Genomic DNA, 27,643 nt, shown 5'->3' with positions numbered 1-27,643 from the left:
TCAATGACATTTTTTTTTCATGAATGAAACTCCAAGTACTATTTCAAAAAATATGCCATCAGAAATAATTTATGACAAAATCGTGGAATATGTTAATGGAAAGGGTAAGGGCTTCAAAATTCTTAAGTTTTATCTCGAATTTAATCTAATTAGTAAATTTACTTCTCAAAATATTCTAATCAACATATTTAAATCAAAAGATTTCTGCGATAAATATCATAACCTTAATAAGATGGCACGCTTTTTAAATAGTGCAATAAGGATGATGGATGAATTAAATCAATATGATTCTGCATTTGAAGAAACCAACAGATATTCATCTGAATTCATAATTCCTCAAATAAATTACTCATACATTATATATTTATTGAATGAAATTGCCAAACATGATAAATATTATTACATTGCATTTTACAAATTATCAAAAAAAATTGAATTTGATCCAAACATTATAATGAATAACAACAAATCAGATCTTTCAATCATCAAATCAGATGCTAAAAGATCACTCTATTTATCATATTCATCTTCCCCTGAACTTTTGAGTTGGAGAGTTTGGATGAAAATTTATGATGGAAATCCACACAATACATGTTACAATAAGTACTGTATTTGTGACCAAATATACTACATTCTAAGATTATTTTCCATTGATTTTCCGATTATATTCGAAGGAGTTGATATCAATTTAGTTAATGAATATTCCAAAGAAATTTTTGGGCTTGAGCCATTGGAAATTTCAAGTTCATCAATTTCATTTGCTGATTATTTCGAAATGATACAAAAGTCTTATCAAAATCTTCCACAAGAAAATCTTTTGAGAATCAAAAATCTTTGTTTTGAATTTGAAATCACGAAACTGCCTAATACTCGTATTTTTTATGATCATTGGCAATCTAATATTGAGTTATATAAAATTATAATACAGGTCTATAATATAGGGTGTCCAAAGGTGCGTTTAGCACAGCGCTCTATATGAGACTATTAAAGGAGATATATGCTGATTATAAATATATAATAAAAAATATGAATATATGTATATGATGAGTATGTTGTATTTTGGCGCCATGCCGGGATATAAAATGAATTTTGAGACAAGAGGCGGTTTCGCGGGAAATTTTGGCGGGATTTTTTTCATTTTTTTAATGAATCATAAAGAAAACATCCTCGCTCTTGCAAAAAAATGCAAAGACTGTAAAAAAATCTACGAGACATTGGTAAAATGCTTCGGTATGGATGCTCCTAGCTATTCCACTGTAACGTATCATGTTAGGATGTATCACTTCATGAACAAAAAGGCGCCCATCATAAAAATTGACAAAAAATCGCCGGATCAAAGAAAAATCAAAGCAATTCTTCAAGCGCTAGATGAAGACCCAAGAGCATCACTCAGAAGGATAGAGGAGATGACAAAGATACCACGTACAACAGTCAGTTATTATCTGCACAATTATTTAAACTACAAACTAGCGTATACACGTTGGGTTCCGCACAACCTTAATTCAGTTCAAAAAAAATCTAGAGTCCAATCTTCGAAAGAGCTCCTCTCTATATTGGGTGCGTATCAATCCAAGAAGTTTCGCTTTTTAGTAACAGGGGACGAGTCTTGGTTTCAATATGCAACAGAAGCCAAAATCATGTGGATCCCGAAGGATGAAAATCCGCAAACATTCCCGAAGAAAAAAATTAACACACCAATGATGATGTTGTCGGTTTTTTGGGGCGTGAATGGCATCATCGCAATTGATATTCTTCAAAAACCTAATACGATGAATGCTCAGTATCTAATTGACAATGTTCTTACTCAAATTATCAATTCTGATGAGTTTGAGAAATCCAAACAACAAAAACAAAAGTTTGCAATTCATTTTGATAATTCAAGAGTTCACAAAAGTCATAAGGTAATGAATTACTTGGTGGAAAACAATGTCAAAGTTGTTCCAAACCCAATTTATTCACCTGATATTGCACCCTCTGACTTTTATTTATTCGGCACGCTAAAAAAGAGAGCTGAAGGACGCGAATTCGCGAGTCCAGATGATCTTGAAAATTTTGTAAGAGAGCAATTTGAGCAATTTTCTCATGATGATTTAAAGCGTGTCTTTCAAGCCTGGATCGATCGCTGCGAACGCGTGATTGAATCCAATGGTGATTATATTTAAATAAACTTTATATATATGTAACTTGTTTATTTCTATTCGCAGTATTCAGGTTTGTGCTAAACACACCTTTGGACACCCTATAATAGCTCAGGATTTATGAATTTTCACACATCAAATGGTTACTGTTTTTACATTCTTTACAATTTAACCAAATATGCAGAAACTGAGCGAGAATTATCTAATGAGAATATTGATTACATGGTCAAATTATTTACTTGGGCATTAAATTTTAAAATAGATTCAGAATGTGGAAAGTTTTTCATTAGCAGTTTGAAGAGTGTTGTAAAGAATGATTATGGATTATTCTACTGTATACAGCCATTTATTAATTATTGGATATCATTATATGAAAAAAATGACAAACAGAATTATGAGATTTTCCATGATGCGATGACAGTTTTATTGAAAGTAGTGAAAAGATCACAAACTATTGATATGCATCTGGTTGCTAAAGAAATCAGAGAATCTGAACGTAGTAACATTTTCGGACTTAACTATGAAGAATTTTTATCTAAGGATTTCAATTATTTAAAAAATGAGTTGAATAACAATATATTAACAAAATCATTTGAACAATTAAGCACTTTGCATGCATCCAAACTATGGAAGGAATCAATTGCTTTTCTTAAAGAGTATGTCAACGACAAAAGAATGACAATTAAGATCATCGAAGAATTCTTGGAGAAAAATAAATCGGAAATTTATATGGCCAAAACAATTAATTTACTAGAATATTTGGAAAAGAATAATTCAACTTCTGACCAGAAGTTCATGCCATATCTTGAAATACAAAGAAAAAGAATACAGTTTTCCTATTTTTATTATTTGATTAATGAATCTAAGAAGTTTAACATTGAGTCAATTTATTTAATTTCGAAACAGATTTCAATCGATGAAAGAATCTTTATGAAAAAGATTTTTTCAAGGAAATTTCATATTTTGGATGAAATATTATTTGAAAAGGCAATTACATATTTGTATGATGAATATCAAATTCAGCAATGTAATGAAATTTCATTTAAGGATCCATTTACCGAGTTGGGGATTGAAGAGTTCAATTTTTGCCAGGAAATCTTAAATCAATATCCCTTGGAAATTAACATTATTTATCCTGTAATGGATCCTAAATATAGCAAAGATGCAATCAAACTCTTAGATCAATCAAAATGCATGTTTAATAACACAATTTACGAAAAACCTTATAATTTCTATGATTTATTCAAACCAATATATCATATCATTAAGGATTTTAAACCAAATCAATCATTCAGAAATATTTTCAATATCCCACAAGAAAAAAATTCTGGAAATAAGTTGAATTATTTGATTTCTTTGTATGTTTCCACATATAAATGCATTAAAGGCCCACTTAAAATGAAAGAAGACACACAAAATTTTATTATTAAGAAATTGTCTGAAAATTGTCTGAAAAAAGATGTATTGATTGATATTCTCACGGAAAATGGAAATACAACTGATGATCATGATTATCTAATTTTTAAGCAAATCTTGAATGAACAAGAAGATCAATGTGAATCATTTTCACGATTTTATCGAATAATTGAGATTTACAATTTGCATACGATTAATCCATCTGAACCTATAAACTTCGAAATACTGAGATCATTTAATTTCTCAAAATATTGGAAAATAGCAAAGAATTACATATCATTTCAATCGAAAGTAATTTCAAAGGTTATTAATAAGCCAGAATATCTTTCAACAATGGTCATAGGACAGATCAAAATAAAGTCAATAATTATCAAGTAATTAAATTCTTTATTGATAAAAAACTTATTAATTTAGATAAGATGTCGGTAAACACACTTAAATTAATAATGAATGTTTCAGAGCAAGAAGAATTGAAAGAAAGAATTAAACCCGGAATAGTTGAAATTAAACCAGTTGAAAGTGATTTAGACATTTCATGGGTTCTTGATTTAGTTAAATATTCAGAGAAAGTCAAATTCATTTACTCTCTGAGAACATATGATTTTGTCAATATCTACAAGAGTTTGCAAAAGGAAGACAAACGAGAAATTGAAATGACAAAAGAATTTCTTAAAACAGGAAATTCAAAAGTTCTTGATTCATATGAGAATGAAATTTCAGAAGAATTTTTTGACACATTTGTTTTACATCCCGAATTTTTCAACACTAACAACTTGATCAGATCTATCAACAATCTTTCACTTCCATTCAAATCTCTTAATGAAAAGAGCATTGATATTCTTAATATGTTGATTCAAAATTATGAAAATGATTTAACCATTATAATTCCAGTTTCAAATTTCTTATATTTCTTTAATTATTGCCAGAAGATATTTCCATTCTTGAAGGAAATTAATGGAATTTGGAATTACCAACCATCAAAATATCAATCAATTTCAGGTTTCATTAATGATATTACGAAGATGGTTGATGCAAATAAAATTGTAGAAGATTTAACACAATTGAAAGAATTTTGTGATTTGATAGATTCAAAAGTAGAAGAACTTTATATTCAAGATTTTAATCACATTATTAATGAAAATTCAGGATTAGATATTCATCTTCCAAGTGGGCACAATGTGACTGTTGGAATTATAATATTGAGATTACTCCAAAACTCAAATTCTTTCGAATGCAATATGAAAATATTCTCCAATTACTTCAAAGAAAGAAACGAAGAGCAGAAATTGAAAATCGAAAATCAAAGTAATCTTTCTGAGTTTTATTTCAATCTTCAAAAAGAAATTGAATCCAAAGAGAAAATCCACAAAACAAAGATCTCATTTATTAACGATTTTAATGATGATCTTCCAGAAAAAATGACAAAAGAAAGATTTAATTTGTTCGAAAAACTTTTATTTGTTGACAAAAATAAGTGGAAACTTATTGAAAATTCATTTTTATCTGTTTTCACATTTTGTGAAGAAAACCATTTGTTCCGATACCAAGAACATATTATTGCATATACATTGAAATGTATTGAAGAAAACAACAATATTTTCTTTACAAATCCATTAAAAGAACTCTACAAATTCATTTTGAATTCTATTATCAATGAAACGCAGGATGAATCATCTGAATTCTGTATAATGATTGAATCAAAAAGGAAAAATATTTCAAAAATGATATTATGTATCAAAAAGGAAGTTATTAATACACTCAAAGCAGAATTTGAAAAATTAAAGAAGAAAAAAATTAAGGATACTCTTGAAAAATATTCTAATTGTTTCCACAAAATTATTAAAAACGTGCCAATTTTGATGATTAAATCCATCTCAAATAATGATGATTTTCTATTTGATAAAATCAAGTTTTTCGATATGATTTTGTCTTACAGTCAGATGAACATAGATTTTTCTACTGAGGATGTTGATGAATTCCATTTCTTATTCAAAGAAAAAAGATATTTAACTGTTAGAAACAGCAAAACTGATAGAGTATATACATATTCATATTGTAATAGTCCACACTTATTAGTTGTTTGCAATTCAATTGGTCAATCTTTATATAAGTGCGATGATTCAAATATTACTTGGGCAGATGTGAAGGTTCTGAAAAGAAATCAAACATTTACTGATTGCACCTTCGAAATGTTTTGTGAATTACACAGCAAACTTGAGCATTTAGTCAAAAAAGAAACTATAGAAACACAAATAATTTTTGGGTTGAATTATTGCCAATTTTTGAATTTATTGGCTAAAATATCTGAGGGATCAGTGGAGTCCTTCTCACAAAACTTTCAGAATTTCATTGATACAATTGTTTTTGATTCCTCATATCCTGAAACTATTCGAGTTATTGAGAAATACATTGAAATGTCAAAGATATCAACATTGCCCAAACAATTTTATATACTGTCCAAGATAGACTGAACAATGTGAATATGATTAATTATCCGAAAACTAGACGACCTCGGAAAGGAAACTTCTGCTTCAGATTACAAACTAAATTTACTCCGAAAATAACAGTGCTTGATACTGGTCTAGTATCAAATTTCTCTCAGATTTATTTTAATAATGTCAACGTCAACTTTGGTATTTTAGAAATTTTTGTGGCAATTGAAGGTTTCTTTCAGTATCTTGATGTATATGTTGAATCTGATTCTGATTTCTTTAGAACTGAACTTATTGATGACAAAATTATAATATCTGTTGATATAACATCCAAACCAAAAAGAGTTGAAGGGATTTTGAAAATTTCTGAAAACAATTTTCCAATTTCTTTAAATCTAAATTACATTAAACCTAGATCTAAAGAAAACGAAAACATCAAAGTTTCAGATTTTGTTTTTAGTGATATGGATTCGCATTTAAACTTTAAAACAGCAACTATTAAATCAATTAAAACAAAAGATATGTCGACAATTGTCGATTTGATTAACTCATATAAAGAAATGAGTGACAAATTCAGTGACCTTTTCTTTAGTTACATGAAATCTAATCAACAATCATTTCCAATAAATTTACTGAAAACATTCATGAAATTATATTCCTTACACGAATTCTTGGAATTCCATCCATTTGATTCATTTTGTCCATATTACTCATCAGCAAATGATTTCAAAATATCATTTCATCACTTGTTACAGACTCTTTGTATGGATGAATCATCTGATGAAGAAAACTTCGATTCTAATAACATCTTCTGTTTCAAAAATCCTATTGACTACGATACGTTTGAAGAAGATCCTAATTTTGAACAACAATCTAATCTAGTAAATGACTCTTCATCTGTAATTACACAACATCAGGAAAGTGTTACTAATGATTCGATTGAAATTCAAAAAGACGTTTCCACAATGACTTGTGAAAAAGAAAATCAAATGACAATACCAAAAGGTGCTAATTTGGCTCCAGAAATTAACGATTCATCTAGTATTAACTCACATGATTCAATTCCAAATACACCTGAATTTGACGAGAAATCCAATTCGGATGTCAATTTACCATATTTTGAAGATGTGAATCAAGAAGGATTAATAGAAATTCAAAAATCCCCAAATAAAATTCAAAAGTTTCAAGGGATGCATTTATTGCATGAAGATAATCATAAATCTTCCAAACAAAATGAAATTAATTCTCTTCGAATTTGGAACAGCTTTCAGATATTTGCTCAGAAACGCAAATCTTTGGTTTTAACATTGTCATTTGCTCTAATTCTTTTTAGTGCATTTGTAATTATGTTAAGCATATTGTTCCACCAAATTGTATCGAATTAGCTGAATTATGACTGAACGTCTTCTATGAAAAACACTCAGTCAATATTCTTGGTTCTGATCTTGAGCATCATCAAGGATAGATCCTTCACTTACTTGAACTCTAACAACAATAATTTCTTATTAATTTTTTGAAACGCCATCATACGATGAACACTTTCCATGTTATGATTCGTCACAAGAGTTTGATTCATCATTTTTCGATTAATTTGAAATCATAGTATTGGCATGCAATACTCTGATTAAAATTTGCAATTATGTTCAATTAACATATTCTTTCCTAATCAGATTTTTGGTTTTTCAAGGCAATAATCTTCTCAAATGCAATTCATGTAACAATGGAAACCATGCAATCGATTTATGTATAAATGTATTATTTTTATATTTTCAAATTCAACATGTTTTTTTCTTTATTTATCTTTAAATTTAAATAACAATGAAATAATTTTTTTATTTAAACAATAACTTTGGAAACGCCATCTTGGTCAGGGGCAAGAATTGTGAACGACTCAACAATTGGAAACTGACGGGATTTATTAGCTGCAAGTTGTTGCATCTGTTTCTTCTTAGATCTCCTGATTTTATGTTTCTTCTTTTTCTCTTCTTCATTTGCAACTTTTTCATCTTTTTCTCCAGAAATTTCTTTTAGATCTCTTTCTTTAATTGATGATGAGGTTTTAGTTCTAGGAGTATATGGTTTTTCATTCTCGCTCTTCATTGTAGATTCGGATTCCGGATCGTTTGTTGTGCTAGTGAATGTGTAAGTTCCATTCTTTTGTTTAGAATGATGTCTTCTTTTGTGTCTGTCTGTTTGTTCTATTGTTTCTTCGACTTCTCCTGTCATGTCTGTTGTTGCTGTGATTGAGTAAGAATATTCATCCAATGTTTCACATGTATAACCTGTGTTGAATGTTGTTTGCGAATAAACCTTTGTTGACTCAAAAGAATTTGATTTTGTTTGTGGTGGAGAATTTTCTTGTATATCAATTTCTCTTGCTTCAATTTTTTCTTCTTCAGCTGTTTCTTCCTCTTCAACTTTCTTTTCTTTTTGTTCTTCTTCCTCTTCTTCTGGTGCAACCGATGTTGGCATTGATTGCAAACTCTCTATTGACTCTTCTTCTTCACCGTTCTTTATTCCTTTCTTTCTTCTTGCAATGAGTTTTTCTTCTGTCTCTTTATCCAACATGTTAAGTTTAATTGCAATTTCCAAAGCGTCGAAAGTTGTTTCGGGCTCCAAATCGTCGTCAAAAACAGTGTTTCCTGCATCATGAGTGACTCTAGAATCATATGTCCATGTGAATTCGGAATCAGTTGACATGAAATCTTCGGAAGTTGATGAACCAGTTTTTGATATTGTTGAAGTTTTCGATTTTTCATCTTCATCTTCATTCTCCTGAATTGTTGCAGTTGAAGTCGAAAAGACTGTTGTTGGAGGAGCATCAATTTGGCTCATGTCTGGTTGTATATCCGCAAAATACTTCGAAACATGAGTTGCAATTGCCCAACCAGCAGAAGAAGCAGACAATTTCCTTTTATCTCTCAAATCATCAATGGATTTCATGAATTGTTGATTATTTGAAGAAATCCATTTCATTATTGATTCAACTGATTCCACAACATCTTTGTCTTCTGCTTTTCCGAATAATTTGTTTTGTTCTTCTAATAGTTTCTGCTCTTTCTCTTTTTGTTCCTTTACTTTTGGATCTTCTTCAATTTGTTCATTCAACAAATTTATCTCTGCTTTTTCTTCTTCCTCGTTTTTGAAGTCATCGATTTGTGTGTTTGCTAAATCAAGCGTGAAATCAAAAATCTTCTTCATGTATTTCTTAAGAACTCTCTGGTCGAATCTACCGTACTGTGGATACATCTTTTCGACTTCAGAAAGAGTTAAAATACAATTCAAAATATTTGTAATCAAAATAGGAAAACTTTTTTGCTGGTAAGTATAATTCGGGAATACCAAAGCAGGATTAGCAATAAATGGACATAACAACTGTGTAGAGAACATATCAGACAAAACTCTGAATGTTCCAATCTGTTTGTTGAACTTTGCTTCACAGTAATTTTTGACAAAAAATGCCAAAATTCTTATTTCTAACGGAATAAAACTTCCTGAATCCATGATGTATTTAATGCATGTGAAAACAACAGTTTCCACGTATTTGATTCCTTCTTCTGTGTTTTGAACTTTTGGAATGCTCTTTTCGTTGATATATCGAACGATTTTGTCTGCAAAATTCAAAAAGAATTTGTAAGAAAACTTTTCGAAGTAAACATAGTAAAAATCATGGAGAAGAGACTCAGAAGAGCATAAGTGGTCAATTGTTGACTGTGGCTGGGAGAAAACAGTCGACAAAAACGTGTTGATGAGCAAAACAATCTTTCCTGAATGTTGTGCAATGTTCAACAAACTTCTAAAGATGTCTTTTCTGTCTAAAACTCCAACCAAATCAGGCTGCAACAAAGCTCTAGTGTAGAACATGTCTCTTGTAGTCAGCATCTTGTACAAAGTGTTTGTGACTTCGGGAGCAACAGGAAAAACAATGTCATTCAAAAACGTGAAAAATTGAACTGGTTTTTTGTCGAAAGATTTCACCCAATAAGGGATAATCTTTTCGTTAATTGGCATGAACTTGCAGATCTCGGTTCCATCTTCGCCGTAGAATATCAATCTTGGCCCTACTTTCTTTGCTTTGGCTGCTGTCAATCTGATGAAAATTCGGAATGGCGAATTGTTGAAACTGGAGGAAACACAAAGCTTTTTCTGACTTGAAAGAGATGCCCAGGCAATTGATTTGTCATTTGTCTTGGCATTGCAAGCAGCTCTCAGTGCATCTGGAACATTTGATTTCCATTCTGTAGGAAAAACGCAGTTAATGAACCAGGATAATGATTTTGCTGGATTTTGACTTATACAAATGATTTTAATGATGGATTTGAGGATTGCTTCAGATGATGCTAAATTTTTCGGAAAAGCTGGAGGAAATGTATTGACAAGTATTGAATATGATGCAGAAGGAATATTTTTAAGTAAATATTTTTGAAATTGCTGTAATATTAAAGGAGGATTCATAATTAAATCCGTTGGTTGTGTATTATCTATTGTCCGTGCGATTCTCGATAAGCTTTTAACTAGGTCTTCGTTATTAAACTTAGGTGCTCCCTCAAGTTTGTCATCATGCATCCATTCGCTGATTTTTTCATCGTAATACTTCTTGTAATTTATAGAATTCTCTTTGTATAGTCTTTTAGCTTGATATGATATAGTTCTGTCTTGATCATATGCCCTAAAACCGGATGTAACATCCATCCGATTTTTTTTTAACGCCTTCAATTAAAATTTTTGTCAGACGTTTTATTGCTACGAGAAACCCCTTAGATCGAACTAATTTAGACTTGACACTTAGTAAAAATCAAGCAAAAGCTCGGAAACTAAGATGTGGCTATCAGTTCACCTATCATCTGCTTTAAATTCAAGATATTAATTTAAGATTTTCAAGGCAACTGCAATTAAAATGAATTATACTAATTATATCATCTTGTTTATCTCGATTGTACTACATCTTTAACAAAACAATTCAATATTTAACTTAGATACACATCAATAAAGAAATATATTATGTTTCAAGCTGCTAAAATCAAAGTCCCCATGAATACATAGTGTTTTTGTACTTAAAGATTAATTTTTACAACAATATTTAATTTTATTTTGTTCATATTAGATTTATTATGAATGTTATTTATTTCCTTGTACATATTAGTAAGAATAAATAAATTTTGTGTTGATAGCATGTAATAAAAAACAACAATTTATTGAGATAATATAATTTTGATAGTTTCTAAAAGAAAAGTTGCTGCTTGAACTATCTCTTTCTCTTTCTGGCTTATAATCTCTTCTAGTCTATCTATAACCGCGTATTCCTCGAAAATGTCCTTAATATCAGGAAAATTCGAAGAATCTCCAACAATTTGAGAAGTTAAATTGATCAAAGCTCCAAGAATGTTTGCAACGATTTCATTTTCATCGTAGACGAAATCGTCGCAAATTAAGTTTAATGGAGCATTTTCAAGCAAATCTGGTATTTGTTGGGGAGTTGCAAGCATCATCAACCTGCATATAAATATAATTGCCTGTTTCTTTACCTTGTATGACGAATCTTCGAGGTAATTTGCAATTAATTTGTAAAATTCTGATTTCCAGATGAAGTCAATTGAATTCTGTGAAGATGCCATGATGTTATTGATCAAAAGAATGATATTAGCTGCAATTTCTGGATCTGATGCGTTTTGTAACGAAGAAATGACATTAAACACTTCTTGGCTTGATTCATTTACTAAAATATCACCATATTCATTGAATTCGTATACGGCATTGATGAGATATCGAACAGAAGCTGGACAAAGCTGAGGATTGTTGGAATCATAGCAGCCAAATGATAAATTCCAAATAAATGGATTGATCAATTTGGCCTTTTGTTCCTGGGAAATGTTAGAACGAAGTAAATTTGCTAGAATATCAAAAACTAAGTTAATTATCGTGTATTTTGGCATTGTTTCATTATCTTTCAGGATTTCTGTTGCCAATTGGAGTATGTCATCGATGTAATCATTAATATCGTAAAAATTTATTGAAAAAATGTCTTGCAAAACTTCTAAAACCCAAATCTTATTTGAATGCTGTAATTTTTGGTTTTGCAAGATAGATAATAGATAGTAAAAGAAGTCGCTAGTGAATAGGTCATGTAGAAGCTCTGTATTTATGGCCATAACGTTGGCCAAGAATTTGCAAAGAATAGAATGATTAATCATACAATCTTCCTGACTTAATAGCTCATATGCATGTCTATGGAATTGTTTTCCAATGATAAAAGGAAATGACCAAGAAAATTTTTGGATGAATCTGATTAAAAGATTAAATGAATTGGTTGATAGCTCTTCTGAGCCAAAGTCATCAAATGCTGTATGAAATATTAACGTAAAAAACTCATCATTAGCTAACAAAATTTTCAGATCGCTATCACCGTCTTTATATGTTAGAATCTGTAGTATCACGTTATTCTTGGCAATTGGATCTGTTGAATCTCGAAATAAATTGAGACTATTTTTTAATGTATCAAATTTGAGTTTTTTCTGCTGAACTAAATCATCATGAGCATATTTGGCTGCAGAATCTGGGTTATCGAGTCTTTTTGAAGGAATCTTATTCTCAGATCTAGTAAAATTGCTCATGATAAAAAAAACTCAAAAAAGATGATGAAAAAGTGACAAAACTTCAATTAATTACTCGATTTTGTGGTTTTCAAGATAAATTATGGGCCAACTATATATCACATAGATTGTATTTAGTGAGTATATTTCTAAGATATAAAGCATTCAATCTAATAATACTAAAAAGCAATAATCTAATAGATTTTGTGGACAATTAACAAGACTGAGAAGATTACCTATCAACCAATATATTTATTTCTTATGTTATGTTGATAGCAACAAATATGAATGAATTATTCTATTATTGAAGGAAATTGATTTTAATTTTTCCTAATTTTTTCAAAATTCATACATATTGCATTTTATTTTTGAGTGTTATTTGTAAATTTTCATTTAGATAGCGACTTAAAAATAGCAACAAAAACTTTTTTGCCAGAAGATCACAAAATATAGAAACGTGACGCGCTGATTAGGCACTATTCAATAGCTTAATTTTTATCAGAAAATAAATTTTTAATATACATCTAAATCCGAAAATGGGGACATAAAATTAAATTGAATTAAAAATGCGGTTTAAGATTTTCTTTGGACCAAATGTACGTCTGCTGCGGTTCCGCTAATGGCATAGAAATCAGAAAAGTTCAATACAAAGATGCTAAGCTTACTGTTGATGACCCAGTTAAGCTTGTCCCAAATTGCCACAATTTTTCATTTTCACCAGATTATAAATACGTTTGCTTATACACAAAAAGTGGCGTACATTCGAAAGAATTCCCAGATAAGTTTGTAAATGTATACCGCTTTGACATTAATAAAGGATCTATCGAATTGATGCACGAACATCCAGTTCCAAACATTCTTTCAGTTAAATTCAGCCCAAGGAGTACATATATCTGCATTATGAGTCGAAGAACAGCAAATACAGATCAAGAAAAGATCCCTCTCGTTCTAATTATCAAAACCGAAACAGGTGAAGTCGTAAACTCTTTCAATTACAACGCTCAGAAGGTTCCTGTCATCTTCTGGTCCGATGATGAAAAAGTTCTTGCTACTTCTCATACAAATGGTATCAGATTTACAGAAACTCAAGCTGACGGCACATCTGCCACAAAAGAATGCGAGTTAGAGAAGCTTTATGCATGTGCATTTACCTCTACTCGCAAAGGACTTCGTTTTGCCGCAGTTTACGGAGAAAATCCAAAGAAAATGAAGATTTTGGAGTATCCAAACTTCGAAAATCATATTGCTTATCGCCCAATCATGATTGGCGAAACCTTTACAATCAAGATCAGTCCAAATGGCTCATCAGCAGTTGCCATTGGTCTCAAGAACGAATCTGACTCTACTTTCTACGGTGAAAGCTACGCATTCTACCTCAACGACCAAAACCGTCAAGATCTCAACCAAAAGAAATCAGGACCAATCCATACAGTCGAATATTCTCCAAATGGAGATAAATTTGTTCTTATTTCTGGCCATGTTCCTCCAGCTGTCCAAGTATTCTACGAGAAATTACATACCAACGGCGATATCGGCGAATTCTCCCTGAACAACGTCAGATATTCCTCAAATCCAAACATCGCGGTCATTGGTGGTTTTGGCTCCTTCACCGGCACCATCATGTTCTATGATTTAGCCTCACGCGAGAAGATCAGCGAAGGAGAAGCCCCATACACCTCAGAGTGGAGTTGGTCTCCATGTGGTCGATTAGTTCTTTCCGCCGTTTTGTACCCGAAGATGATGGTCGACAACGAGTTCAGGATCATCAACCACATGTCTCAGATCATCTTCAGGCAGAAGGGAACAGAGCTCACCCAGGCAGAGTGGGTCGGAGTCGAAAAGGCTCTTCCTTTGCCAAACATAAAAGCTCCTGTAATCGCTAAGCCACAGGCCGCTGCTTACATCCCTCCTCACCTTAGAAATAAGGCACCTGGAACAACAACTGCCGGTGTTCCGAAGTATCCACCTGGTTTCGCGCCAAAGAATGGTGAATCTTCAATTAAGAAATCAAAGAGATAATTTTTTTATTATTACTATTAAACGATATTATTGGATTGGTCTTTCGTATATCATTCATCATTTTTATTAAATAAATCACTTTGAATTTGAATGCAAAATATATTTTCAGTAAGATGAAATAGTTTTTCTAAGTGAAATTCTTAGAACCCAATGAAATTTGGTTAGCTATTATTGAAATTACAGTCCTCCTCAATAAATATGAAAAATAAAATTTAATATGTAATTTTCCTTTTTTACCTTCTCTCTGATTGAAATCTATGTAGAAGGTAAATGTTAGAAGTCTAAATGATAAGATCTGATTTCTCTGATGAAAGCTTGGATGAAATTAATCCTGTAAAGGAATTCTTTGCATGTTCTGAGCAAGGAATAAAGTATGTGGATCCTCCTAACATTTGTAGGCAACCATTTAAACATGATTTCAAAGCATGGGATGAACGGCGCAGAATATATTTCGAAAAAAAGAAATTTCGACAAAGAAATTCAATACTTAAATTCCTCTTCTATGTCTTTTTTGTGGATCTACCGATTTTTTATATCAACATAAAATTTCATATTTGGTAGATTTTTTTGTTCATATTTACATAATGAAAATATGGTGCAATCTTAAAATATCTATTCGATGTGATTTGAATCTCATCAGTTCGTCAATAAAAATTTAATTCTTCCAAAATCGAAGATTATTCAGAAATAGCATGCAATCTAATATATACAAAGATCATATTAATGATGCAAAGATTCTATAATAATATTAATACTTTATAACAAATAGAAAAACATGAAAATATAATATAACATAATATCTATATAAAATAACTAAATGATTAGTGAGTTCTAGGTGATGCTTCGTTGTATTTCTTCTTTCTTTCATTAAATTTGATGATTTCGCTAGTAACAACTTCGGTAAATTGAATTGCCGTTTCGGGATCAGAATCTTTGATAACAATGAGATCAAGATCTGGGGCACTTACATGAGATTTAAATTCGGATAATTGTATTTCATTGTTACAAATTATAACTAGATAAAGCTGACCTTTTTGGCCAATTTGCTTTAGAAACCAGTTAACTGTTTTGATATTAAGTAGCATTGATGGTTTTTCTCTAATATCAGCTAAATAAATGCACATTGCACACTCTGCTGTTTTGTTTGTAATTTCTTTAGCCCAAAACTTGCGAACGGATCGATGATTTGGTATGTCAATAAAGCGAGCATTTAAATTGAAATTACTCGTTGTTGTTGTAGTTGCTTCTGAGCCCATTACACCTGCGGAAACTAATTTTGTGAGTGTGATTTTAACATTACCTGGGAGATAAAAGAGTTTGATAGGAGCCTTGGTTGTTGGAGCACGGCTTGTGGGGCTTTGTTTTGCTTCACTACTCGTGCTATGCCCACAGCCCATACAATTAAAAAAAAATTTACAATTGTTGAGCATTACAACGTTCAAAAAAGTGCCTTTCTTCTCAAAATTTCTTCTCAAAAAATTTTGTAAAGTGTAAAGTGTCGAATAGCAATTTCTGATCGTGATCTTTGACCCACTTGAAATTAATTGGCGTGTTCTATGTCATTCAATTAGAATTATTTTATTTGAGTGATATAAAACCAAAGATCAAATTTTGCAATGAATATTCATATGTTTTGATATTGTTTATTGTGGATTATATACTTGCATTCTATAAATTTGTATAAATATTAACAGATAGCTGGTTAAAATATCTTTTTTGATTTGAATTATCATATTCTTAATCATGTCAGTAATGACTAAGAGTAAGTAAATTATATTTAGGTAGCCTCTTATTAGAAAATGCTGGTTTATTATTCGACATATTCAAATTTCCTTGCAGACTTTGAATTGGGGATCATTGACCGGAATTTCCTCTTTGCTAATAAGATGATGATTTATGATTAAGTTCCTTCTGAAAAGTGCACGTTTAAAAATATTTTTGAAATTTTAATGACTGAAAGTAATGTTGAAATTCAGACCACACAAGAGCCGAATCTTAACATTAACAATGATGTAATAGAATCTATTCTTAACAAATTCCAAAATCTCCCCTCAAATTGTAATATTCTAAATATAATTCAGCAACTTAATCAACTGCAATTCATTATTAATCATGAATCTACAGATACAGAGTATGTTTCCAAAATATTTAGCATTCTTTTCAATTGTTTATGCGATAATACAATTTGTTCGAGTACAAATCTTTTATTCACGCCTATAAAACAAATATTGTCGAATAAATCCAAAGCATCTGTAATATCTATTCCTTGGAAGAAACTATATGAAACATTTTATCAAGCATTTCTCACACATTCAAAATTATTTTCTAAAACGTATCAAGAGTCATTCATTGATGATTTCATAGATGTTATTTTACTTTGCAGTAATTATTTTATAGAAGATTCTGCAAATGAAATGGAACAATTATGGGGAAGCAATTTTGACCTCAAAAATCCACAATTTCCCATTATATATTGTCTTTTCTGTACATTTCTACCTCCATCTACATCAGATAATCTATTCATGAAAATATTCGAATATTATTTAATGATCAACAATAAATCGATTGACAAGATCAGTTTAGACTTCTTCATTAGATATCTAAAAGTTCATCCAGAACAGAAATTCGAAAATGATCACATTATCAAATTATTCAATAAATTTGTCTCGAATTCAAGCAAAGATTTAACTTTTCAATCAGAGATAGATATATTTGCATCATCAGAAAGCAATAAGACACGATTTGCTCTATTGTTTGTATACCTTTTAAAGACAAACTCCAAACAAATTGTTTTATCTCATTTGCAAAAGCTGATGAAAATAATTGATTTGGAATACGATAATGAATTCATGGACAGTTTGATATACAACTTCAAGCAAAATATTGATGATGAAGAAACACAAAAGTCATTTGTTCAAATTGTTTTGCCCTGTTTCTTACATGGATTATTTACTGAAAATTTTGCATCAAAAAAATTGTCAATTTTGGCAGAATTTTCACCGCAAAATGTTGTTGCTTCGATACTTGAAACAATAGAGGATATCAAGTACAAAGATAATATTGCTAATGCGCTAATTGAAATCAATGATGTCGTTGCAAAATTCAATGTTGAAACCGAAGATTATTATTTGGCAGTTCTTTCTTTAGTTGATGAAATAAGCAGTGTTGAAGAAGAGTTGACAGGATTTATTTATCAGTTATATGCCAAGTTTACGTCTGTATTTCCAATGGATGAATCATTAACTGATTGGATTAACTCTGTTTTCACGAAATCAATTGAGATTTCTCAAGTTTCTATTTTGGATAAAGAAATTAAATCAAATATGAGACAGACGTTAATAAACGTCTTTTCAAATGCTGATGCTGAAATGATTTGGTCATTATTAGAAGTTTTCAGGGAGAATATGGACCAGATATTATGTGAAAACATTGGTCCATTCGTAGATGCATTTCCAATCACAACTTTCATCGATTTTTGCTTCAATGATGAACAAAAAGTGAATTATTTCATCATTCATCGGCTCCTCAAAAACAGCGGATTATATCTAGATGATAAAATCATTACAATGATCAAGTCATCAATTTGCAATACTGATCTAAGTATTAGAAATATTGGAGCATCTATTGTCAAGCAGACACTTTCTAATATTTGCGTTTACTTCCCTCATTATATGCCTATGATGAAAAAGCCGCAAATAAACAAACCTTCAAATGACAAAGAAAAAATTAAATTGATCCATGAAACTGTTCTGAAGACAATCAAGCAGAATTTCAATGGAAAAGATTATCAGTACCAAGTCAGTATACTGTACAATTTGAAGATCTTACTCTCCTTTGATTTGGATGATGATTTAACAATTGAAATTTTGAATTATTTGATGAATTTGCCAATTTTGACACTTCACTCCGCTGTTTTATCAAGAATCATTGAATGTTTCACAGTTTTGTTTGAATGCAAGAAGAAGAATTATTACCAGCCAAATAATTATGAAAAAGCGAAGTTGGAAATTATAAATTATCAAAACATCCACAAAAAAGTATCAACTCAAATTTCAGAGATGATATACAATTACATTCTTGAAATTCCTATCAATGCATTGAAACAGAATGTTGTTGATTCTGTTCTGCAATTATTAAACTGCGCAGCACAAATTGATATAACAATTCAAAGTCAATTTTCAAAATTTGTTGAAAAATTCAAGGAAAACAATGATAATCAATTTTATCGTATTTTGTCTGTTTTCATTAATAATTGTGACATCAATACACAATTTGGCATCTTAGATAATTTAATTCAATATGTTTGCCAGTCAGACAACGATTTCAAGGATGTTAGAGATCATTTAATTTCATATTTGGATTCCATTGATTTTTATTCACAAACATATGATTCAAATGAAATCATTGACCAAAGAAAAGGACTTGTCGGAAAGATCATAGACATAAGTATTGAGAAAAATAATCCAGATACGACATCTTTTGTTATTTCTTGCATTAATTCTTTAGTTGATGGAAAGCATCCAGTTTTAACTCAAAAATTGTTCAAATTTGTTATTGAAAATTTGTCAAATGAAGACAAATCAATCAGACAAACATCAAATGAAATCATTTCCAAAGCAACAGAGTACTTAATTCCAAGATCAGCACCAGAAAACTATGAATTTAACGATAAAAGATTAAGTGAAAGGAAGAAAGTTTCGGTTAAAATGTCAGGTGAAGAAAAGAACTCCGAAGAATTTCTCAAACAGTACTTCGACGATGATATCGAAGAAAGACTTAAAATCAGTCAAACAATGAATGAATTTTTAGATAATATGAATCATTGTTTGGAACTGATTGTTTCAGATGAAGAAAATATCTTTTCACTTCAAAACTTCAAAATTTTCTCTACAATGATGAGATATTTCAATTCTAAGTTTACTGAATTTGTATTTGAAATTGATGAGCATTTGCTTGACTCTAAGTCATATGATGTTGTTTCTTTCGTTAATGAATCAATTTCCGCTTTTATTACAACATATCATTATACAAAAGATGAACAAAACCTACCAAAATTGTTTAATTTCATTCAATCAAAACCCGAACTTTTATTCATTCCTTCATCACTTGTCTCATCAAAGGATCCAAAGAGATACGAATTCCTGACGAACTACATCCAGTCAATTGATGTTGATGATGATATCCTCATTTTTAATTTGCCTTTTGCTTGTAATGATGAAAAGTTCAAGAATTTCATTATTTCAACAGCAAAATCACCACAAATTTTAGCAGAATTAAGTTTTCTTGATCCAGAATCGATATACAACCAAGTATTTAATACTTTTCCTCTTAATTTCTCTGTCTATTTGTCATCATTATTTAATGAACAGAGTTTATCAACAATTTCAATAACAAAAATTGTTATTTCGAATATAAATCAAATTTTCGGAATGATTTTAGACGAGAAAACAGATGATGAGATTATAGAAAACTTGACAAATGTGTTCAAATCCTTGTCATTTAATATTGACCAGTCATTTTCTTTCAACTTCCAACAAGTTGATGAAAAGTGGCTCATTTTGATTTCAGAATTAGAAATCATCGAAACTTTGTTTGAAAACGCTGCTTTTTATGTTGATGAACATGTTAGCGACATTATATTGGACTTCATCGTCCCTTCAATGATGATGAGTGCACCAGAAATCACTGGTTCCGCACAGAGATTGTTAACAATTGCTTTTGAAAGATTTTATTCCCTTCAAGAGAATGCCGATATTTTTGTTGGAGTTTTCACAAAAATGGCTCAAGAAGACTCTGTTTCTGGCCTCAATGGACTGATGTGCATTGTCAGTGGAACTCCTTTATTCGGAACAGTTCCTCAACACATTGCAGATGCATTAACAGTTCTCAATGATTATTCGTCATCAAACCATCAAATATCTGAGTTTCTGAATCTGTTTTGGTCTAAATATGAGGGAACATTCGTTCCAAGCGCCTCTCTTTGTTTATCCCCTATCAGAAAATCACTCAAAACCAATCTATAAAATCATGTTATATTATTCAATTTTGTCTTTTTATTTTTATATGACAAACTTAATAAGATATTTATCTTGTTTCACTATGTTGCAGATAAATGTAATGTGAAGTATAAGTTATAATGTTTATGATATATATAAGTTATCGTGTTTATATCTATAATACTGAACAGGATAATAAACAGCAATGAGTTACATGTGTGAGGTTATACCTCGTATTTATAAAAATATTCCTGAAATACGTGATGAACACTTAGGGAAATTGAATTATAATCGAAAAGCTAAGATTTGGAATGAAATAATAGATATAAATGTACAACATTCATTTTATAAATCCAAAGGATCTGAAGCAGCTTTTATCCATGATAAAATTGATGGTGGTAACATACTCTCAAAATTTGAGAATAAAGAAGACCCTGCTTTTATGAATTTTATCTTTTCAGAAATAAAAAAACAATGAAAACACGAAACCCACGTTGTGTAATGATTGGAACAACTTCCGTAGGTAAGACAACACTAGTTCATTATGCTATTAATGGCACGAAGACAGATTCCACACGGCCAACGACTGCAGCTTTATTTTCTCACTTTGAAACAAGAGAATTTCCAATAAGACAGATGGATATTTGGGATACAGCTGGCATGGAACAATATCAATCCTTAAATTCTGAATATTTCAAAGGCGCAAATGGGGCAATTTTAGTTTTCGATATTACAAACTTCCAATCATTCGAAAAATTAGAACCTATGTATAAAGATTTATTAAGTTATGCAAGAAGTGTTCCAATTATTGCTGTTGCAGCCAATAAATGTGATCGTCGAAATGAGGCTGAAGAAGTAACTCAAGAAGAAATTGAAACATGGTGCAAAGCTCACGGATGCCAATTCTTTTATACATCCGCTATTACAGGTGAAAACGTTATGGAATTATTTGATCATATGGCGCGTTTACTCCCAGAAGAGGTCGAAACAGTATCATCGGTTAGTCTTGAAGATAATGCAGAAGTTATTAAGCATTGCTGTTAGATTGATCTTGAGTTTTATGTTTATTTTAAAAAATTAGTTCGAAATATATCATTTTTTTCGTGTATTTTCACGCGAATTGATTAATATTAATCATTATTAGTATCTTCGTCCTATTATTGACTGATATTAGGAACTGATATTTTTGAATTGATTTCAATTACACTTCGGTACTTGAAAACTGTTCAAAAATGGATTAATTAGGAATATTCATTAATATGTGCATGTAACAATTGCAAATTAAGCAAAAACATCGATGAAAAAATATGAAGACGATTAGATTTTGAGCATTTACGGGTTTGCTTCATCTTGCATGCATTTGGTTATGATTAGATGTAACTCTAATCATGTCAAATAGCTGGTTAAATCTTTGTCACTTTTAGAAATACAATGGATTTCCCGCTTGAATCGCAACATCAGCTCCCTGCTTCAAGCGTGAATAGTCTTTTGACCTCCAACGAGAACTTTCGTATCAGACTTCATTTTGAGATGGGAGATGACGATGTTGTCGTTGATGGTCACAATATAAATTTTGTTCCAACGATTCCTGAAATAAATATGCCCATTCGCCTCTACCAGACAGATAAAATCAAGTATGCTAACACAGTTACGGGTTACGTTCTTGTTACAAGATTCGTTTTTAATATTAGTGGACAATTTTTCGGAGTTAAATCAATTAGAAACATTTATCCTGATGATAATGGCTTCTCAAGTTCGATTGTAACTGTTGCAATCAAAAGGAGCGAAGTAGATAAAAATTTAGAGCCAATTTTAATGAATCATATTTATAAACGTCATAGAGAGCAAAACAAGCTTATAGCATTATCAGCTGGCAAACAGTCAGCATCAAACGATAATATTCCAATTCCATTCAATGAATTCTTTACAGATATCCGCAATTCAATTTCAAATTTGGAAATTATGCTACGAGAAGAGCACGAAATAGACCCAACAATCTCTTTGGCATCTACAGAACTGATCGGATTGAAGCTAGATCTCGAAAGAAAAGCGCAAGAAATATTAAGATCGCTTCAAGAGAGAGATAACGCTGAGGAAGAGGCCAGGCTTGAGTCTCGTAAGATTGCAGAGGCTGCCAGCAAGATAGAACAACAACTCGCCCTTCCAAATAAAGCTGAAGTTGCAAAGGATTCAAAGAATGATGTTGCATTTGCATTTTCTTTAATTCCGTTGTTTGTTGCATTTGTTGGTGCAATAATTAAGAAGAAAAGGAAATGAAAAAAAATTATACTTTTATTTGTTTTATATTGTTTGTTATTTAATTATAAAGTACCTACTGTTGAATTTAGTAACCATTTTACTCCATTTTTTATCTGAAATTTTTAAAATATTACCAAAATTTGATTTAAAACATCAATCAATCTCCAAAATAGATGAATTTTTGCAAAATTATAAGTTTTCATACAATTAAGAATTAAGAAAAAGATAAAATTAGATTTTAATTTGAAATTCAGGTTAAAAGAAGGGACGGTAAAAATAAACAATATATTTTAAAGGAAAAACAATACATAGATATATAAATAATTAGAGAGATCAATAAAAATAAAATCACTATTCTCAATTATCTTAAGAAGAGATATAATTAGTTCTCAATTCATGAGAATAGGAGAGTTACTTTCTCCTGATGGCTCCATTCCGAATGCATTGTAAGAGAAACCAGGGAAATCCGGAAGCATCAAAGGAACAGGGGAATCAACTGGTTTATCTTCTGTAAACTCTGAGTCGAAGTTTAATGGAGTAAGTTTGTCTGTGTGAGGAGGAATGTATTCTGGAGTATATTCGCGTCTGAAAACTTTGTTGAAGTCGAGGCACTTGAAGTAAGCGAATTCTTTGAGTTGATCGATTCCAGGTCTGTTCTTTGGATCTTTAGAGAGTAAAGCACTTAATACTTCGATAACATCTGGAGGTAAGAATTCTGGGAACTCTGGCTGTGCGTGGACGATGTCTTGGAGCATCTTTGAACGATTCGGATTCTCAAACGGTGTTCTCTCAGTAAGCATTTCGTACATCAGACATCCAAGCGCCCACCAATCGACTCCATAGTCATACTGATTATGGAGAACAACTTCTGGAGACAGGTATTCTGTTGTTCCGCATAATGTATTGGTAGAGTTCGTTTCTACGATGTCTTTTGATAACCCAAAATCTGTTAATTTGACATGTCCCTCGCTATCGAACATGACATTCTCTGGTTTGAGGTCTCTGTAGACAATTCCGAGTGAATGGAGGTATGAAAGGGCCAAAGCGATTTCGGCTGAAATCAATCGGACTTCGCTTGGTGGTAAGGCGCCAGCTTTATCTAAATGGTAGAAAAGTTCGCCTCCTGAAGCGTATTCAAGTCCTAAATAGAACTTTTGCGGGGTCTGAAAAGCAAAACATAATCTTACAATGAAAGGATGTGATGCTTTCATCAGGCTATTGCGCTCAGCAATGACAGTATGTGCCTTGTGTGTCTCAATGAGACGGCGTTTTTGAATCGTTTTGAGTGCATATAATTCGCCCGAAGTTTTGTGCTGAACGAGCATAACTTTTCCATAAAATCCCTTACCAATGACGGAGATTATATTAAAATCGTTCATTGAAAGAAGTGGTACTGTTACTTTGGATGCGTTTGGTGCTGTAATCCATTTTATTAAAGATTCTTGGCAGTCGCATGAAAAGTATAATATACCGTCTGGATTTTGGATTGAAAATCTTGGAGATCTATTTGATGGTACTTCGTCAATCTTAGTATTGGAATCGATTTTGATGACTTTCTCCATATCATTGAGACTTTCGTCTTTAAATATGGTGAAAGTATGAGAAGTAAGGACGCAGTACCGTTTGTACCACAGTCCATCTTGGATATTTTTTATTTTTAGGTAACCTACTAATCCATCAATGCTGTCTTGCATATTGTTAAAAAAAAAACGATAATCGATAATCGATAAAAAATAATTGTATATCAAATATAATGGGGAGCTATAATTGACATTTGTTTTGAAGTCAGTTTTTTGACATGACAATTGAAATTTTTCATGAATTATATCGTTTGTTAAATTGTGTATAATATGTATAAGAATATTTCACTTTTGAGATGTCGATGTTAACGTGTTTTCTGCCATTTCATTCAATTGCAGGCTCTCAAAATATTTATAAGCGCTCAGTTTGATTTTTCAGTAATTTCTTTTTCCATTTATCAAAAATGTATTTTAGGGGAGATAATTTACTGTAAAAAATATTCATTTGGTTTGTAAACATTTGGTCAAATCAACAATAAAAACATCAGTTCCATGAACAAATTCAGAAACATAGATTTTAATCAAATTTCGTGTCAAATCTGAATAATCGAATCTAAAAATCGCCAATCTTATTTTGTAATTACTAAAAATGTAATAAGTATAAATTTATTAATTCAAATCATGAGTTATTTTTAAAATCCAATATTTGATTTTGATAGGAAATATCGAATTGTTTATAATGCCAAATTAAGGAAGTGCAATATAGAGTTTGTATGTATTTTGTACTATCTTATACCTCTCGTAGAGGTATTTTTCGATAAATTAAAACATTTGCAATTCCATTAACTTTTAAATGTAATAATGACAATGAATTTAGTGATTCCTTGTTAAAAACTAAAAAAATTCTACTGTATATTATTAATAAAAAGAATTTTATTACAAACAATATTACACATGGTGTATTCCTTTTGTAAATATCCTACCTTTTGGAACTGATTTAATAACTGTATCCTGCATTAGAAGTCTTGCTGCATCTGCAGCCATCATTTGCAAAAATCCAATCATCGAAATGGATTTTCCGTTGCCATACTCTGAGAGTAGTGCACTTATTATCGCACCATCATTCTTCCGCTTTGGAAAGTTTAAAAGCGCCGCCAACTCATGAGATTCAAGCGCACCAGATTTATTTAAATCATGTTGTGCAAATACTCGTTTTAATTCATAGAATTTTTGTTCTGTTATTTTTAAGTTTAATACAAGCTGAATCTCATTATCTAATTCGGATAATTTTTCATCAATTGTGTTAAAGATTTCTTGTTGTTTAGCACGTACTTGTTCTGGTGTCATAGTTGCATGCTCTGTCTTTCCTGCGCGTTTAACATCTGAGTATGATCTTTCGAGTTCTTCAACTTGTTGACGAAGCTCCATGAGTTTTCTTTTGGCATCATTTAAAGCTTGTCTTCGGCGATCAAATCCTTCGCACGGATTAGTAATTGTGAACTCGGCTGCGGATAATTCTGTATCAACTTGATGAACAAAAATATTGTAGCGGTTAACATACCCGCATAAGAAATTCTCTACTTCCGTATTTGCAGATGAAATGAGTTCGTTAAGTTTTGTGATTGCTTTAGTGACATTTCGAAAATGAAGTGAAGGATCTATAACGATTATAACTGCTGATTCTGTATTCATTTTGACTAAATCATTCCATCTATTTATGATATCTGCATTTTTCTGAGATATTTCTTGAAGTTCGACATTTGAAATCCTGTTTAAACTTGCGTAGCAATTTTTATAAGCATCAATCGTATGTTCTATATTCTTCATTGATAGCACTTGACTTGTAACATTTGAAATCATTTTGAGCAACTCTTGAGTTCGTTGACTATACTCAACATAACTTTCGTCACTCATTTATGATAAAACAAAGAATGGTTATCAATAAGCATAAGTTAGCAATCAAACAATAGCATAAATCATCATCAATATATTTTATTCAAATAATATAATATTCTATTAATTCTATAAATCAGTATTCAATAATAAAATCCATTAATAATATTGAATAATGAATTAGATTATTAAGAGTAGAACTTGAATTTCAGATCTTTTACTCTTCATATTCAGTTTCATTAATCATTATCCAGCCATTTCTTCTGCTATATGTAGATGGCCAAAGTTCAACGAAAATGCGGCGCTTATTCTTCTTCTGTGGAAGCATTGTCTCGATGATTTGATGTGCGACCATTGGCATCGAGAATCTATCGTAAGTTTTGCCGCCACGAACAGAAATTCCCCAACCTGTATCTTTGATACGTTGCTGGGCAAGGTCATTTCTGCTGATATCGTCGGTATGGTACATTACGAGCATTCTTGTTTCCCTATTGAAGCCATTTCTAAGCTTGATGGAAACAGGAGATCCTGTTGGTGTAAGAAGTTCGCATGAAATGGAATCGCAGAATTTTAATTCTAATCGTGTGCAAGCTCCAACGACGTCTGGGAGATGTTCTGGATCTGCCCAGATGACGAAGAAGGATTGTCCTATTGTATTTTTCATTTCGCGAAGGAATTGGTAAAATGTGTTTCCATTCCAACCATTGTGGCCAAATGGAACATCCATGATGATTGCATCGATGTTGTTGCCTGCAATATCGTAAATAGCTTTTGGTGTCATCTTTCGAATTGTTGTAATTGGGCATTTTTGGCAAATATCTTGGAATCTTTCGTATGAGAGACCTTCTTGAACATTTGGAAATTCCGTACTGATCATTGCGGAATTCTTCTCACAATCAACAGAACGCAACTTGTAATCAGGCCAAAGTTCAATGCCAGAACCTAAGTGGTCTATTTGGGTGAAATTAGCAAAGTTTGGTCCAGAAGATTCACTGGAACCGCGTGAGTGTGATCTCCTCATTGATCTCGGAATGTCTTCGTCACCGTCATAGTAGCCTGGTTCGAATTCATCATCTAATAATTGTTCCTCTTCTTCTCCATAATTTTCTAAGTCAAACCAAACGTCAAGAGGAAGTTGATCTGGTGTTGCTGTCTCAAGAAAGACGGATTTGGCTGACTCTTCGGCAGATAAATCACCTTGTCTTTCCTTGTTTTCCATCATGGCGAACTTTGCTTCAATCGACTCGATAGATTCCTTCTCATCAGCGTAACCCATGTAAAGCATGGGATCTATTCTCTTCTTCCTGCGAGAAGTCATCTGAAATGTAACTTCAAAAAAAATTTATGAAACCAAAAAAAAATAATTTTTTGAAAATATTG

The 27,643-nt window shown here is 31.3% G+C and overlaps 13 protein-coding genes across 13 annotated transcripts, besides 3 other annotated features; 7 read left to right on the top strand and 6 right to left on the bottom strand.

Moving 5' to 3' along the window:
• The first annotated feature begins 938 nt into the window (after window positions 1-938).
• Window positions 939-966: a terminal%2Cinverted (terminal inverted repeat of Mariner transposon ID:TVAGG3_0251940).
• Window positions 939-2,242: a mobile genetic element.
• Window positions 1,035-2,162, top strand: TVAGG3_0251950 (Mariner transposase; the record flags this gene model as incomplete). Its single annotated transcript, XM_051228065.1, has 1 exon — window positions 1,035-2,162. One exon carries the CDS (start codon window positions 1,035-1,037, stop codon window positions 2,160-2,162), a length of 1,128 nt encoding a protein of 375 aa, XP_051113051.1.
• Window positions 2,215-2,242: a terminal%2Cinverted (terminal inverted repeat of Mariner transposon ID:TVAGG3_0251940).
• A 1,758-nt stretch (window positions 2,243-4,000) lies between these two features.
• Window positions 4,001-6,025, top strand: TVAGG3_0251930 (zebrafish dkey-56m19.5 family; the record flags this gene model as incomplete). Its single annotated transcript, XM_001324717.1, has 1 exon — window positions 4,001-6,025. One exon carries the CDS (start codon window positions 4,001-4,003, stop codon window positions 6,023-6,025), a length of 2,025 nt encoding a protein of 674 aa, XP_001324752.1.
• Window positions 6,026-6,450: 425 nt separating this feature from the next.
• Window positions 6,451-7,371, top strand: TVAGG3_0251920 (uncharacterized protein; the record flags this gene model as incomplete). Its single annotated transcript, XM_001324716.1, has 1 exon — window positions 6,451-7,371. The coding sequence occupies one exon, from the start codon at window positions 6,451-6,453 to the stop codon at window positions 7,369-7,371; it is 921 nt and encodes a 306-aa protein (XP_001324751.1).
• Window positions 7,372-7,768: 397 nt separating this feature from the next.
• On the bottom strand, window positions 7,769-11,034 carry TVAGG3_0251910 (GTPase activation domain, GAP family; the record flags this gene model as incomplete). The annotated part of the gene is made up of 1 exon (XM_001324715.2): window positions 7,823-10,678. The coding sequence occupies one exon, from the start codon at window positions 10,676-10,678 to the stop codon at window positions 7,823-7,825; it is 2,856 nt and encodes a 951-aa protein (XP_001324750.1).
• A 94-nt stretch (window positions 11,035-11,128) lies between these two features.
• Window positions 11,129-12,609, bottom strand: TVAGG3_0251900 (armadillo (ARM) repeat-containing protein family; the record flags this gene model as incomplete). Its single annotated transcript, XM_001324714.1, has 1 exon — window positions 11,179-12,597. The coding sequence occupies one exon, from the start codon at window positions 12,595-12,597 to the stop codon at window positions 11,179-11,181; it is 1,419 nt and encodes a 472-aa protein (XP_001324749.1).
• A 549-nt stretch (window positions 12,610-13,158) lies between these two features.
• Window positions 13,159-14,686, top strand: TVAGG3_0251890 (ribosome binding; the record flags this gene model as incomplete). Its single annotated transcript, XM_001324713.2, has 1 exon — window positions 13,171-14,595. The coding sequence occupies one exon, from the start codon at window positions 13,171-13,173 to the stop codon at window positions 14,593-14,595; it is 1,425 nt and encodes a 474-aa protein (XP_001324748.1).
• Window positions 14,687-15,336: 650 nt separating this feature from the next.
• Window positions 15,337-16,020, bottom strand: TVAGG3_0251880 (uncharacterized protein; the record flags this gene model as incomplete). Its single annotated transcript, XM_001324712.1, has 1 exon — window positions 15,417-15,992. One exon carries the CDS (start codon window positions 15,990-15,992, stop codon window positions 15,417-15,419), a length of 576 nt encoding a protein of 191 aa, XP_001324747.1.
• A 540-nt stretch (window positions 16,021-16,560) lies between these two features.
• Window positions 16,561-20,638, top strand: TVAGG3_0251870 (armadillo (ARM) repeat-containing protein family; the record flags this gene model as incomplete). The annotated part of the gene is made up of 1 exon (XM_001324711.1): window positions 17,409-20,618. One exon carries the CDS (start codon window positions 17,409-17,411, stop codon window positions 20,616-20,618), a length of 3,210 nt encoding a protein of 1,069 aa, XP_001324746.1.
• Window positions 20,639-21,059: 421 nt separating this feature from the next.
• Window positions 21,060-21,679, top strand: TVAGG3_0251860 (GTPase protein; the record flags this gene model as incomplete). Its single annotated transcript, XM_001324710.1, has 1 exon — window positions 21,066-21,635. One exon carries the CDS (start codon window positions 21,066-21,068, stop codon window positions 21,633-21,635), a length of 570 nt encoding a protein of 189 aa, XP_001324745.1.
• Window positions 21,680-21,682: 3 nt separating this feature from the next.
• TVAGG3_0251850 (uncharacterized protein) lies at window positions 21,683-22,932 on the top strand (the record flags this gene model as incomplete). Its single annotated transcript, XM_001324709.2, has 1 exon — window positions 22,023-22,868. The coding sequence occupies one exon, from the start codon at window positions 22,023-22,025 to the stop codon at window positions 22,866-22,868; it is 846 nt and encodes a 281-aa protein (XP_001324744.1).
• Window positions 22,933-23,108: 176 nt separating this feature from the next.
• On the bottom strand, window positions 23,109-24,544 carry TVAGG3_0251840 (protein serine/threonine kinase protein; the record flags this gene model as incomplete). The annotated part of the gene is made up of 1 exon (XM_001324708.1): window positions 23,240-24,544. The coding sequence occupies one exon, from the start codon at window positions 24,542-24,544 to the stop codon at window positions 23,240-23,242; it is 1,305 nt and encodes a 434-aa protein (XP_001324743.1).
• A 439-nt stretch (window positions 24,545-24,983) lies between these two features.
• On the bottom strand, window positions 24,984-26,284 carry TVAGG3_0251830 (EF-hand family; the record flags this gene model as incomplete). Its single annotated transcript, XM_001324707.1, has 1 exon — window positions 25,319-26,284. One exon carries the CDS (start codon window positions 26,282-26,284, stop codon window positions 25,319-25,321), a length of 966 nt encoding a protein of 321 aa, XP_001324742.1.
• Window positions 26,285-26,341: 57 nt separating this feature from the next.
• Window positions 26,342-27,614, bottom strand: TVAGG3_0251820 (uncharacterized protein; the record flags this gene model as incomplete). The annotated part of the gene is made up of 1 exon (XM_001324706.2): window positions 26,481-27,581. One exon carries the CDS (start codon window positions 27,579-27,581, stop codon window positions 26,481-26,483), a length of 1,101 nt encoding a protein of 366 aa, XP_001324741.1.
• Between the last annotated feature and the right edge of the window lie 29 nt (window positions 27,615-27,643).

The sequence above is a fragment of the Trichomonas vaginalis genome, chromosome IV (assembly GCF_026262505.1).
Source record: "Trichomonas vaginalis G3 chromosome IV, whole genome shotgun sequence".
NCBI lineage: Eukaryota > Parabasalia > Trichomonadida > Trichomonadidae > Trichomonas > Trichomonas vaginalis.
This window is presented reverse-complemented; position numbering and strand designations above follow the sequence as displayed.